Source organism: Bidens hawaiensis, unplaced genomic scaffold, assembly GCF_021521415.1.
Source record: "Bidens hawaiensis isolate Kalapana, Puna unplaced genomic scaffold, B.hawaiensis_p1.1 tig00018977_1, whole genome shotgun sequence".
In the NCBI taxonomy this organism is placed as follows: Eukaryota; Viridiplantae; Streptophyta; class Magnoliopsida; order Asterales; family Asteraceae; genus Bidens; species Bidens hawaiensis.
This window is the reverse complement of record NW_027492885.1, coordinates 355,282-370,077: the sequence shown is the minus strand read 5'-3', so window position 1 is coordinate 370,077 and position 14,796 is coordinate 355,282. Positions and strand designations below refer to the sequence as shown.

The following is a 14,796-nucleotide window of genomic DNA, read 5'->3' as shown; positions in this document are numbered from 1 at the left end:
ATTTCAACTACTTAGCAACTAATTATGTAGTCTCTCAAATCAAGTATTTGATTATGTACTACATATCATCATTAAACTATGTATTAATTTGATTTAGTAAGTTTGAAAGAACTCATCGTATCAACTTCAAATATGCATATCAAATCAAGATTTTTATGATGGAACATGCTTAGGTGTAACTTGTGTGTAGAAGTTTTAATTCTAGTCAAATTTTGATCTAACACGTCTACTTGATCCAACATTAACACCTCTCTAGGTTTCCTTCTCATTTTTGTCTCCCTATAGTCGTTACGCTGTGTATGTTACTAGGGCTATACAAGCAAGACATTCGGGATATACCAACTACGCACGAATTCGACATAAAAGATCAAAATTCATTTCAACACAGGTAATTCCATATTTACATTACAAGTAATTATGTTATAAAGAATTAGCCTTCTGGTTTAATGGTATGGGAGTGATGGTCAAGACTTGGGGTCTTTTATAGTCTTAGATACGAAACATGACTCAAGGGTTTTTTTTTTCTTCACAATGGTACGTTTTCTCCTTATGGTAATCTTAAGTGAGTCAGGTCTGAATAGTCAAAATCAATATAAATAATTGAAATAACGCCTTAAAAAAACTTACTCAGGTATTGAAGGTAGGTTCAAATGCGCTATCAAATAAATTTTCTAGTGTTGTGGTTGACTAAATAAATTAAACATCAGGTTGACTTTATAGTTTTTGACCCCACCACCCCTTCTCCACCTCCCACTTCTCACAAGTCAAACTGGTTAGTTTTTTATTGGACAGAATCTTAAAAACTAAAATTATATTATTTAAAAAATACCTCAAACACACAAGAAAATATTCTTGATATTCCTTTTGAACATGAATCTTCTTTTTTTAATATATATTTCATATTCTAGTAATCTGTATATTGATGATCTCCTCTTATGACTAGAGGTTTACAAGTCGGTTTAAAACTCAGAACTAGTTTGGGTTGAAATTAGTTTGGTTTGATCATTAAAAGTTAAACCAGTTTATGATCGGGTTTGGTTCGGGTTAAAACTAGTTTCTTGATCAGGTTATGATCGGTTTCAGTTCGGGTTTTGATCATTTTTATTCGATTTTGACAGGTTTTTGCCGGTTTAGAACCGGTTTTGGTGGAGAAAATTACAAACTAATTCCGAACCTACGGTTTCAAGCTGGTTCAATTTCAGTTTACTTTTCAAGTCGGTTAAGTTAAGCGGTTAATTTGTCCACCTCTACTTGTGACAAGAATTTTAACGCAAATGTAGTTTTGTTTTTAGGTTTTTTAAAAAGTAAACTCACACTCTATAATAGTACTTGTAAATTTACACTTTTATGTCCACTACCACCGAACTTGAACCTGTACAACTTAAGGAAAAACACCTCTATACAACATCTTAATACCAACTAGTATTCGTACCCGCGCGTTGCTGCGGGCCAAGTACTCTCCAAGTAGTTTTTTTTCCTGTTAATTCGTTTGTGTTATGCATGTTTGTGCTATTGGTATGTGTTCGCTTTAAAATACGTTAAGTGGTTTTTACATACATGGTTAGCCACGTCTATTTGCACTTTTTGAGGAGCTATGGCAGGAGACTCAACTAAATGCAAGTTGAGATCCCTGAAACAAAGTAACTAAAATCACATTAGCATTTACTATTTAGTAACTAAGGCCAAGGAAAAGGATCACACATCATGTGATTGAATGTCCTAAACCAAAAATTAGTATAAAGGGACATTGTGATGGAAATTTATATGTAAATTAAAAGTGTCAAATTGTGATAATAAGGATGCGTAAAGCTGTCACATTTAATTACGCTAAGACATTTCCAAATTAATAAACTACCACGAAAATAGATCATCAATTAAAATGAAGCATGGTCTATTCATTATAACAACCAACTATTGCGTTATTGTGTCAGGTTGCAGATGCTAAAAACATCTATCTATATACAACTAAAAACATGTTATACACAACTATAGTAAAACATGATAACATAGTCTCGGATCAAAAGCAAAACAACAAATCTATGTACGACTAAAGTATTACCTGAAACCATAGACGAAAAAAAATGTGTTTCCTGAAACTGTAGACAAAACAAAGAAGATCAGTAACCGACACAAAAAGTTACAGCACCAAAAGTACATGGTTTGACACATTAACTAATCCACCATTCTTGTGCATATTGCAAACTCTTTTTTCAATGCAACACTTAAATAAAATTATTTATAATACCTTGAGAAGCCCCGTATCTTTGTCTAAAATCCATGTATGCTGGCGTTTAGGTGCCGTTATCAGAACACGCAAACGGCCAAATGCACAACCTCTAACTGTTGCCCAAATCAATCTGCAACAAATAGTTAAAATCTAAAAAAAATTAAAACAGGAGTAAAAAAAACTAAAAACTACTTTACAACAATAATTACTGACTTGCGAATGTGACTTCAATTGTAAGCTTGTTATACTAACAATCTGCATATTCACAAAATGATGCATTATATATAGTACCCCTATGTGATTCAAGAAAAGTGTAGATTAGGTTTGCTACAACAAAATGTCTTAAGACACTTATGGAAAAGCAACAAATTTGAAGCATTATTAGGCCAATAGCAAATGTAGAGCACAATCTACAAATATTTTAGTAATTTAAGACAAATATTTACAAAAGTAAAAATGACAAAGGATAATTACTATGTGAAATTAACAACTACCGCATGAGCCATGACACAGTAAGATAAGAATTAAGATGTCTAGATACCTCCTTAATGAAGCGTTCAATAAAAATCCTTCCTCGTCTCCGCTCGATCAGAACTACTATCAAACATACTTAATGTTATACTTTACACCCTTGTTTACATTGTGATGTTTGGGTCTAGGAACTAATGTCCAAGTTTGATTAGCATGCAAGGCATTCATTTCTTTGTACATGGCGTCCAACCATTTCGGGTTTTTGGCGGCCGTTTTAAATCCTTTTGGATCAGCAGATGCAAATAAAGCCGTAGACAGGTTATGCTCATGCGTATGGGCTAAATTGGCCCTATGTTTTGGCTTAAAAATCCCAGCTCTTGCAACTTATGCCACACATGCTCCTGGTTCGGACTCGGATTTGGCTAAAGCCTTTCATGCCCAGTGTAATGTTTTCAACACGGGACCAGACTGGTGTGTTGATTCCGGTGCCACGGATCACATGACCCCAAACAAAGAAACTGTCACTCAACCGGCTCCATATAAGGGTAATTCTAATGTTTGTTTTGGAGATGGTAATGCTCTTCCAATTACACACACTGGTCACACACATATTAATAATAACATTCATCTTCGGGATGTTTTGGTTATTCCAAAGCTCACCCAAAATCTCCTATCTATTAGCAAACTGACAACTGATAATTGGATGGATGTCTTATTTTCACAACCATATTTTTATATTCAGGATCGAACAACGAAGCAAGTTCTAGCTCAAGGAAGGTGTGAACGGGGACTTTATGTCCTTCAAAATAACCCACAAGCTTTTGTGGCTACTTCTCAAAATAAGTTGAAGGCTTCATATGAACTTTGGCATTCTCGTTTGGGACATGTGTCTTTTGACTCTATTTTACTTTTGAATAAATTGGGACATTTATCGGTTACTTCAATTTTACCGAAACCTATTACGTGTTCATCTTGTCAATTAGCAAAAGCTCATCGGTTAACTTTTGAGTTAAATGAAAAGCGGGCATCAAACCCGTTAGATTTAATACACTGTGACTTATGGGGACCTTCTCCGGTATGCTCGATTGATGCTTATCGTTATTACGTAACCTTTATTGATGATTTTTCCAGGTTCACGTGGTTTTATCCACTAAAAACTAAATCCGGTTTTTATGAGGTTTTTAAAACATTTATGCAATTTGTTCAAACACAATTTGCTTGCAAGATAAAAGTCTTCCAAAGTGATGGTGGATCAGAATTTTTAAATCATAATGTGCGGAAATTACTTGATGCTAATGGCACATTTCACCGAATCTCATGTCCGTATACTCCGCAACAAAACGGGAGAGCTGAACGTAAACATAGACACATTGTGGAAACTGGTCTCGCCATGTTATTTAATGGTCATGTCCCACCGGCATATTGGGTCCATGCGTTTAGCACGGCAGTTTATATTATAAACAGGTTACCAACACCTGTATTACAGAATAAAACACCATTTGAAATACTATTCAATCGAGCTCCAACTTATGCTAATTTTCGTCCATTTTCTTGTCGGGTGTATCCATATCTACGAGATTACGCAGATCACAAGCTCGCTCCACGAAGTATACCATGCATTTTTATGGGCTATTGCACGCAATACAAAGGTTATCGTTGTCTTGATCCAACAACGTCTCGAACCTTTGTCACTCGCCATGCTCGGTTTGATGAGACGAATTTTCCCTTTGCTGGTACAAACACTCAAATTCAAGTATCCATGCTGCTTGTGACAAAATTTCTAGATGATATTGATACACCAACTTAGACTCAAACACCCACTGCTACAGTACATTCATCCATCATAGATCCTCCCAAACCTACTGCTTGTGGGCTTTGTGATGAGGCCCACATCCGGATTCCCATGGCTGCTGCTTCGGTGGACATCCCAGACGTAACATCTTCACAAAATACAAATGATAATAATGATATGGCTGCTGCACCCATAACCCAAACTCCCTTAGCTGAACCAATGTCAACTACCAGCACGATTCAAACCGAACCGACAAGACACCATATGGTGACTCGTGCAAAAGCTGGGATTTTTAAGCCAAAAAACAGGGCCAATTTAGCCCATACGCATGAGCATAACCTGTCTACGGCTTTATTTGCATCTGCTGATCCAAAAGGATTTAAAACGGCCGCCAAAAACCCGAAATGGTTGGACGCCATGTACAAAGAAATGAATGCCTTGCATGCTAATCAAACTTGGACATTAGTTCCTAGACCCAAACATCACAATGTAGTCGGTTCCAAATGGCTTTTTCGCACTAAGTATCACGCGGATGGGTCTATCGATAGATATAAAGCCCGTCTGGTTGCTCAAGGTTATAGCCAAATCCCGGGCCTGGACTAGTCACATACGTTTAGTCCGGGTTATAAAAGCTACCACTGTTCGGACTGTTTTGTCATTGGCGGTCATCAATAATTGGTCATTACACCAACTTGATGTAAACAATGCTTTCCTTCACGGAAACCTAACCGAAGTTGTCTATTTGAAACAACCCCCAGGGTTTGAGAATCCCAAATATCCAGATTATGTTTGTCGTCTCAACAAAGCCCTATATGGCCTTAAACAAGCCCCGAGGGCGTGGTTCTATCGTCTAAGTTCGTTTCTTGTTGCAAATGGCTTCACATGTAGTCGTGCGGACTCCTCGTTATTTGTTTTTAAACGAGACACGTGCATCATATATCTTCTCGTCTATGTTGATGACTTGATTTTGACGGGAAATCAAGAACACACCATCCGCCCATTTGAGTTTTTTCGGGATCGCCTCCGCATCGGACCACCACCGTTTCGCTTGAAGGGGGATATCAAACATACTTAATGTTATACTTTACACCCTTGTTTATATTGTTCTAGTATGTGTTGTATGTATTCTTTAAGGGTCTTGTTGTAACTTGTATGTTTATTTATAGTGTTTATCTCCTACTGGTTTGGTAAGGAGAAACGTTTACTTTCAACTACCCCTGTCTTACTCCATAAAAAGCATATCGGATAACTGATGTTACTGTTTGTCCGGTTGTGAGCTTAAATTTTGAGCGATTCAACTTGAGTCCGCTTAATTTAATAGATACTTTGATTCGCTTAACTTGTAGTTTATCATAACTATATACATGATATATTTATTATCTTTTATATATATATATATATATATATATATATATAGGATTGATTTCTTTTGAGAACCACTTTGAGTTTTAAGAACTCGAAAGAACTCAACGTAACAAAAAAAAATTTCGATTTTTTTTTACACATGTGTAATACGTAAGTGTAAGTGATGTACAAAAAAATTACGGTATTTTTTTACACACCGAATCGACTTTTTACACATGTGTAACTAATGTTTAAACTTGTGTAATTATCAAAAATACTTAGTCTCTCTCCTGCTTTATTTTTTAATTAAATTTAATCTCAACCACATATTTCATATCATTTAATTAAATGCGTGGTTCAAAATTGGGTTCTTAAAGTTCTTAAAACTCACCATGGTTCTCAAAATAACCCTCCCCTATATATATATATATATATATATATTATTGATATAACAAAAACCTCATTTACGCAAACAATTGTAGCCAAGCTCGGTATATTAAGCCATATTCATTTATATGGGCTAAGATTCGTGATCACTTAAGCTTGGCTCATGACAATCTTTTATCGAGTCGATCTCAATTAGTTTGCGAGCGCCTCAGTACGTTTAACAAAAATGAGAACATATTTGATTTTAAAATGTATTGATTTAGCGTAAGGTTGTGTAATTATTCCCACTTCGTATGTTTATGTATTCGTCTTGGCTAGTGCCGTTTTGATAACAATGAGTTTTTTTCTCTCTCTTATATACATTAAGTTGATATAAAAGCTAATGTTAGATTATTTATCCAAGTCTAAATATAATCTTAAAAATATTATTAGAATCATAATAACCTCATAACTAAGCTTGTCATCCGGGTTAATTACACGATGTGCATTCTACTCCATATACTTTGATGGTTATACAATCAACTCGTCAAGGGCTCAACTAAAACAAAGTACTAGAAAACACGAAAAACATGTTTTACGCTACAAGTTTGCATGAAATGTCTAGCAAGCTAGATCTACAAAGAGGGCAAGTGAAATGGCCGTGATCTAGCCATCTCGCAATGCAACGTTTATGAAACACATGATGACACTTGTCGAGTTGGCTCACTTCATCCACTTCCTCAAACTCAAACAAGCAAATGGAGCATACATCATCCTCCACTTTGCTATCTCCTCTTGAGGATGCATCATGAGATGGAAGAGTCGGGCGATGGTAGACGTCTGGAAAAACTTTCCAACAGATGTCATGGTCATGGGTATTATTATGAATTACCTGGTCATGATGACGACGCTGTATCTGAAATAACATTGTCATCAAAATAGATACAATTTTGAAAATTGTGTTCTTTAATTGGACAAACGGAACCCAAATGCAAGTGATGAACACAAGGGTGGTTGTTGAAGCTCCATAGCCATCATACATTAAACAAATCATGTTTTCAGGTGGTGTTATGTGTATTGGTTGAAGATGAAGTGAAGGTATGATAGGGGTGTGTAACTCTTTATATAATAAGAAATGTTAGCAAAGTCAATGGATTATTTATTATTTTCTTTATTTTCAAGGAATAATAAACTCAATATAATATAAACTATAGTACATGTATTTAAGACCTTGTTAAGTATTATATTAAGGACGGCAAAAAGAATATTCGGAAAATAGCGTACAAATACGCCTTGAAAATCAAATATTAAATAAAGCTATCAATACTTAGGTTCATTTAATAAGGATGTTTTTATAATATAAATAAAACTTTTTCATCCCCACATAAATAAGCCATATGCTAATAGATAGTTTTTAAATTTCTGCCACGAGATTAAAATAATACGAGATTCATAATTTTAGATTTAGTCGAAGAGTTCGAGTCAGCTTTATGTCAAACATGTAAATATGTTTAGTTAAACGGGTCGTATTTGGATCGACGCAAGTAATAGGTTAACCTTTTGAATATTATACCTTTTTTTATATGTGCTTTGTCATACATTAAAATGAATGTATTTTGTCATACATTATTAAATATTTTTGTTTTAATGTAATTATTTTACCTACCTTTATATATATTTTTTGTACATTTTTTATTTTAGAGTATTAGTATGCAAAGAAAAAAAGAGAACACAAATATAAAGTTTCTAGTTCAACAAGTCGTGTTTGTATAACCCACGGAAACTCCTTTGTGTTAGGCCTCATATGCGTGACACGATTTTCACTTCATATCGTATTTGAGATCATATAAAATTTTCAGGTCCATATCAGATTCAACTTTTTAAAGTATGTTCAAAAGTTGTAGCATCAAATTTGAAGCATCTTAAAACAACTATATAGTATATTTGAAGGCAAGAATATTATTTTGATTCAATTAAATTATACTGGTAAAAGATATTTCAATTATTTAGCATGCAATCAAATAGTCTCTTTCAAATCAAGTGTTTGATTATGGATTATATATTATTAATGAATCATATATCAATATGATTTGTTAAGTTTAAAAGAGTTCATCATATCAACTTCACATGTATTATAAATAATATAACTTTGTTAGACCGTTATCAAGTCAACCTCTATTTTAAGGTATCAAATCTAAAAAATTAATATTTTATAACTGGAAAATGGTTGTGTGACCAATACATGTTTAAATGTTTTCATTCTAGTCAAGTAAACAAAAAAAATATTCTTAATTCTAGTCAAACAATACATGTTTAGCCACCCCCAACACCTCATCTACTTGGTCCAACATCAACGCATCTCGAGACGCGTTTATTGTTTTTTCTCTATTTATACTCCTTATATTGTTCTACATATGGCCGAGCTAGCAAGACAGTGCTAATAAAGCAACGACACTGAGATTCTAAACGAAAGATAAAAGTGTTAATTCGTTACATACAATTATTGATTATATATCTCAAAAAGGTTTATTTTCTAAAATGTTACATTTCTTATTGGTTTCTAGTGTTGACGGTTGATTTTTCAAATAAAAAAAATATCATCATGTACAATATATTAGGTTAACAAGATGGACAATTAAAATTATTAAGTTTGGCATTTGAAATTGAACCCTCCCTCTAAAACTCAAATTGACCAAAGAAATTAAACATTAGGTTGACTTTATAGTTGTTGACTTCTAAAATCGTTGACCACCAGTGAAGCAGGAAGTCAAAGACCCTACCACACCTTCACCACCTCCCACTATTACAAGTCAAGCCGGTGAGTATTTTATTGGACAAAATCTTATAAATAAATTATTTAAATGAACCTCAAATACACATGAAAATATTGTTGTTGATCTTCCTTTTGAAAATGAATATTCTTTTTTAATATATTTTAAATTCTGATAATATGCATTTTGATGATCTCCCCTTATGACAGGACAGGAACCCTTATTATAGTATATACTAGTTATTGTTTGTCCAATTGTCAACCTATATTTCAAGATTATAAGCTTGACTTGTTTAATGTAATATAGATTAGTCTTAACAAATAAAAAATAATAATAAGAGCTTGAATACGAACTCAACTTGCTATGAGCTATATATCTAAAGTTTGAGTTTGGCTTGTAAATAAATTTTCAAGTTAAAGCTCGACTTTTGTGTATGTTACTTAGTTATTTATCATAGTTGTATACATGATATTTAAGTATTTATTATATTAAATAAAACTATTATTTATATATAAAATTTAGGTATGCAGGTCTTGTCAAGCTCAGTATACGACATCCGGACTTGTTTATAAGATAATTAAGCTTTAACTTAGGCTCGGGCTCAGAATCGTTTAAACCCAATTCAGTTTAAGCTCATTTAATTTACACACTAAATGCATGCTTTGCCTTAACAAAGTGGACAAATTTATATTTCTAAAGTGTATTAGTTTAGCATAAATTTGTTTATTTGCATAACAAGTTTAGTAAATTTTGAGTTTTAAATCTTCTCATATATCAAATTAGCCTTCTTTTATTTATCACACTCCTTAGGCCCTTATCTCGTAAACATCGAGTTCACGTTTAAAAACGAACCGGGTCAAGACTAGTCCGGAGACCAAAAGTGTGCAAAATGCAAACCAATAACAACTAGTGACCGTTGACACCGGGTCGATTGCAGATTCATAATAAGTCGAAAGCTTGGAATAACTAAAAACGAACAAAAACATAATAAAACTTAAAAAACAACCACAAAACAGCACACAAGTTATTTAATGGCTTAATGCCCTCATAAGTTATAAGTTATAACCCATATTTCTTTTATAAGTTTTAGAAGAAACTAAACTAAACCAAACCTCTGCTTATACAGCATTAAATTTTTCGTAACGTACTATGAGCGATGCAGAATGTACACGCATACAACTTATGTACAATAATTATATCACTAACACAGCTAGCTTTCATCCAAAAGCTTCCAAAAACTAATTTAAAACAAACGGTTTCCATCAGCGTTTTACTTATATAAAACAACCACCTTTTTAATCGGTAAAATCAACACATCAACTAAAACCGAAGTTATTCACCGGTCAAAAAAAAGGTCATCAATATTATCATCGTTGGATATGGCTTGGGAATCTGCAATTTTAATCGCTATTAACGCCTTGTAAGTCAGTATGTCTGCAACCTTCATCAACAGCTGAGCTCTTTCCCGCTTCATCACAGCCGCTTGTTCTGCCCAGATAGCCGCCGCTTCGGTTTCTTCAACTTTGGTGGCGGTGTTCTCAGTCTCCGCCACGGTTCTTGTGTTTTCAAATAATGCTGCTGTAAATTATTTGAGACCGATGTCCAATTTAGTAATTTCACATGCACCATATAAGAAGACAAATTTGTTTACCTTTAACCAAACAAACGATAACATACAATTAAAAAGCACGCGAGGTTTTCTTGTTCGTGTCATTGTTCATTAACAGTATAAATGAACAGAACCAAACTAAGTTGTAATGAACCAAAAGGTTTTATGTGTTCATGCTGTCCGTTTGACTATATGAACGGAAACTTTTGTTCATGTTCGTTCATTTATTAAATAGACGAACTTCCCGCCGGGCGGTTAACAAACAGTTCACTGAACTTTTAGTTTGTTTACAAGCCTACACATAAATAAAGTCCCCCCCCCTTTTTTTTCTCAAAAACAGTAGTTTGTATTAAATACACAACTATATTTCAAAATAAAATATACAAGTATAATAAAGGTCAAAGTGTCAAACAAACGGGGACCAGATTCAAGTTTCAAACCAGACCGAACAGAACCGTTAACCAGAAAACCTCAAAAACCTAACGTATAGATCTTAAAAAACTTGCTTCGATTATCGCAATTCGGTCAAATTCAACGTTTTTTAACAACAATATTAATAAGGATATACACACCTTTCAAGAAAGTAAGTTGCTTTCCTCTTCCAGCTTGGGTCCCACGTTGTCTAAATGATCTCTTCTTGCGAAGAACCGATTTTAAATTTAGTGGCTCGTGTCTTTTTGGTTTGTAAAGCTGCAAACAAACATTCATCAGCCACATTGGTCAGATATGCACACTTCAACCATTAAAGTCAATACAAATGTAATAATCTCATGCTGACATGACACTAATAATTATAACCATCTTTAACTGTATGCACTATGAGCGTAAAGCATACTAAATGATGACATGGCAGTTTTGACCCGTTTACTTCCACATTATTATGATCTCCAAAATAATTTTATTACAAGAAACAGATTATAATTGAGATAATACAAGTTATGTAAAGCATCTTTGATAAACCGCTTGTTTAAAAGTATAAAAATTAAAAATAACCATTTCCAACCACCTAAAGTGTACCAAAGTACCAAACTACCAATTAATACATATAAGTTACGAATATTTTTACCCGAACCTGTTTTGACATGTCACCCAACCCAACCGACCCACCAGTTCTGGCAGGCTTACTTACAACATTGTAAATGATTTCATTGGCTAAAATAAATGGACACTCAAATAAGATAAATTCCAAAATAATATATGAAACTTATTTTTTTTCAAAAAATTCCAACTTTGGGACAAAAACTGGTACAGGACAACATGACCGTTTCAAACCAAAACAAAAAAATTATAGTTTTGACCCAAACCCACCCATTTTGCCACCTCTACTTCCATGCATAGAAATTGCAAGTCACAAAATAATAATATTCATAGATTTTTCTTACCTTAAACACCCGAACAAGAGCAGCATGCGTGTTCCGTTTAGCAATCCAATAACCATAAACACTTTCCAAAACATCTTTTGAAGCTAGACTCAAACAACGATCAACAACCATTGTCACATCAGAATAATCATCAGGACAGCAATAAACCCCTTTTTCAAAAGCATCAATTATTTTCTCAAAAACATCTTCATCAACCCTTGTATCACGGCCATCATTAAAATTATTTAACCACTCGTCATCATCAGAATCCATGTCATAAACAGGATCAATCTTCTCCAATGTTCTAGAAACTTCATCACCTCGTGTACTGAGATATAAATCAGGCATCTTGAAAGGTACAAACTTTTCATCTGCATACTCTGATACTTTTTTCACACGGGGCACGGGTATAATGCTTGCTAAAGAGCTCTGAACCGGTACGGTTCTTTCAGAACATTCTCTGTACAATTCTTTGAAAATAAACCAATCTTGTCTATTTGGAAACTCGAGTCTCCAACTTTCATCACTGCTAGCCCAAATTATGGCAAGAGTGATTCGATTGCAAAAACACGGCCTCATCACGTTTAACGCATCGATGTGAAACCTCTCGAACCCGTTTCGTTTGACCACAAGAAACCATTGATTTGGACCAACCATTTCCATTGTAACAACAGCTCCTACCTCTCGATAGCCCCTGTCAGATTCTATCACTAATATACTCGCATTGCAGCTTGCAGAATCTATATTTTCTGTTACTTCCTTGAGTTCTTTAAGACTAGCCTTCTGAATTGGCTTAGAAATCACAGGTTTTGAGTTTATTGGGAAGTTCGGGGCACTGGTGGACTTTGAATTTCCAAAACTTGAAGGGATTTTTAGTTTTCTTAATCTTAATGAGCTTCGTTTCTTTTGGATGGTATGGTTGACGGTAATACTGTTTCTTGGTGACAAACATGGTTGGATGGTAACACTGTTTCTTGGTGACAAACATGATTGGATGGTAACACTGTTTTTTGGTGACAAACATGGTAAACCTAAACAGATTGGTCTAGTGACTGAAACCCTCGTTACCTTCTTTTTCTTGGATTTAGATTTTGAAGATAAGCGAGGCTTCGTGGTGGTAATATTTAGTTGCAAAACAGATGGAGGCATAACTTCAGTGACAATGTTCTTTCCAGATTGCTTTCTCGAAAACTTTTTCCCAAATTTTTTATCTAAATTACTGCAACTGGTTGATTCAGTCCTAACTCTTTTCCTAGAGTAAACCAAACCCCAACGAGTATTGTCTGTTAAAGAATGATCATCATGCTCATCATCATCAACAAGCTTAATTTGACTGATTCCCCTTGTTTGCCTTAACTTAACCTACTTCTGTGGTTCTCCATCACCAATAAATTCAACACCGCCGCCGCCGCCATGATCAAGCAACTCAATCCAATCTCCTTCAGCATTTGCAGCAGCTAAAGGCGCTCTTCTCATATGCTTAAACACCTCTTCAGTAGTAAGACATCGTCTACCAGACCTCAAAATCCTTGCCCCGAAAACCCTAGTTGTCCTCCTCATCTCCACCGACGGCATCAGCCCCGTCCCCACTCGCTTCCGACGAGCTCTCAAACCGCCTGACAACCGTCTGTTCCCAACTCTCTTCACTCTCTCAAATTGTTCAACACCAACCCGATCGACTCATAGCCTAACCTTAATTCACCGACACCATCCCTACTCTCTTCCGTTCATTCGTTCCTAATTCTCTTCACTATCTCAACATTTTCAACACCAACTCGATCGACTCATAACCTAACCTTAATTAACCGTTACCGAAACCGTCCTTACTCTCTTCCAATCAGTCGTTCCTAATTCTCAACTATCTCAATATTTTCAACACCAACTCGATCAACTCATAACCTAACCTTAATTCACCAACACCGGCATCGTCCTTACTCGCTTCCAATGAGCTCTCAAACCGTCCGTTCCTAACTCTCTTCACTATCTCAAAGTTTTCAACACCAACTCAATCGACTCATAACCTAACCTTAATTAACCGACACCGGCACCCTTCCAATCATTTGCTACTAACTCTCTTCACTAATTTCCAACACCGAACGCTACCGAAATCATAACCTAACATAATTCTCCAACAATTCTCTTAACAATAACTATAACTTATTAAAATTACACGTGTACATCCACTTCTACTTATAAATTTCCATGTCGTACGGTCATATAACTATATCAGATCCGAATTCATCTCAAGTTCTCAACACCGATTATATCAATTCATAAGCTAACCCTAATTCTCCAACAATAACTAAAAATTACACTTCTACGCATCAAAATCAATAGAATAAGATCGTACGGTCAAATCAGATCCTGATTCTTCTAGAAACAGACTACTCCATCAGTTATAACATGTGTGTAATATACACGTACCTGTTGACGGCGTATTACGGCGGTGTACGACGGAGTGTGTAGAGGCGGTTACGGTGGTGGCCGTTGGATCTGGAAATAGTTATTATTATTAATATATTATTATTATTAAATTTAAAAAATGGAAATAGAGTGAGAGCCTAGAGAGAGTGAGAGATTGAATTGAATGTTTATATTCTGAGTCCTTGTAATGTTATTTATTTACGAGAGCGGTATCGATCTCGAAAATCCTGATAAAAGTCTAAAATATTTGGTACCGGTATTAAATGTTCGGTTGGTGTACTGGTATCGGTATCATGTGTAAAACTCGGGAAAAATCGGTACAGAAAACGCACATCCCTAGTTATCATAACATGGCGGCTATCGATTGTGCCTCCTGATTTTGGTTTACTACACACACGTATTCTAGTGGTTGCTAAAAATGGATGGAATGT

At 34.9% G+C, this 14,796-nt stretch overlaps 1 protein-coding gene across 1 annotated transcript; it reads right to left on the bottom strand.

The window, feature by feature from the left end:
• Positions 1–9,838: 9,838 nt before the first annotated feature.
• Positions 9,839–13,299, bottom strand: LOC143557491 (uncharacterized). Its single transcript, XM_077046550.1, has 3 exons — positions 11,963–13,299; positions 11,153–11,270; positions 9,839–10,549 (listed from the first exon to the last, which is right to left on the bottom strand). The coding sequence occupies exons 1-3, from the start codon at positions 13,088–13,090 to the stop codon at positions 10,308–10,310; spliced, it is 1,488 nt and encodes a 495-aa protein (XP_076902665.1). The 5' UTR covers positions 13,091–13,299; the 3' UTR covers positions 9,839–10,307.
• Positions 13,300–14,796: the final 1,497 nt, after the last annotated feature.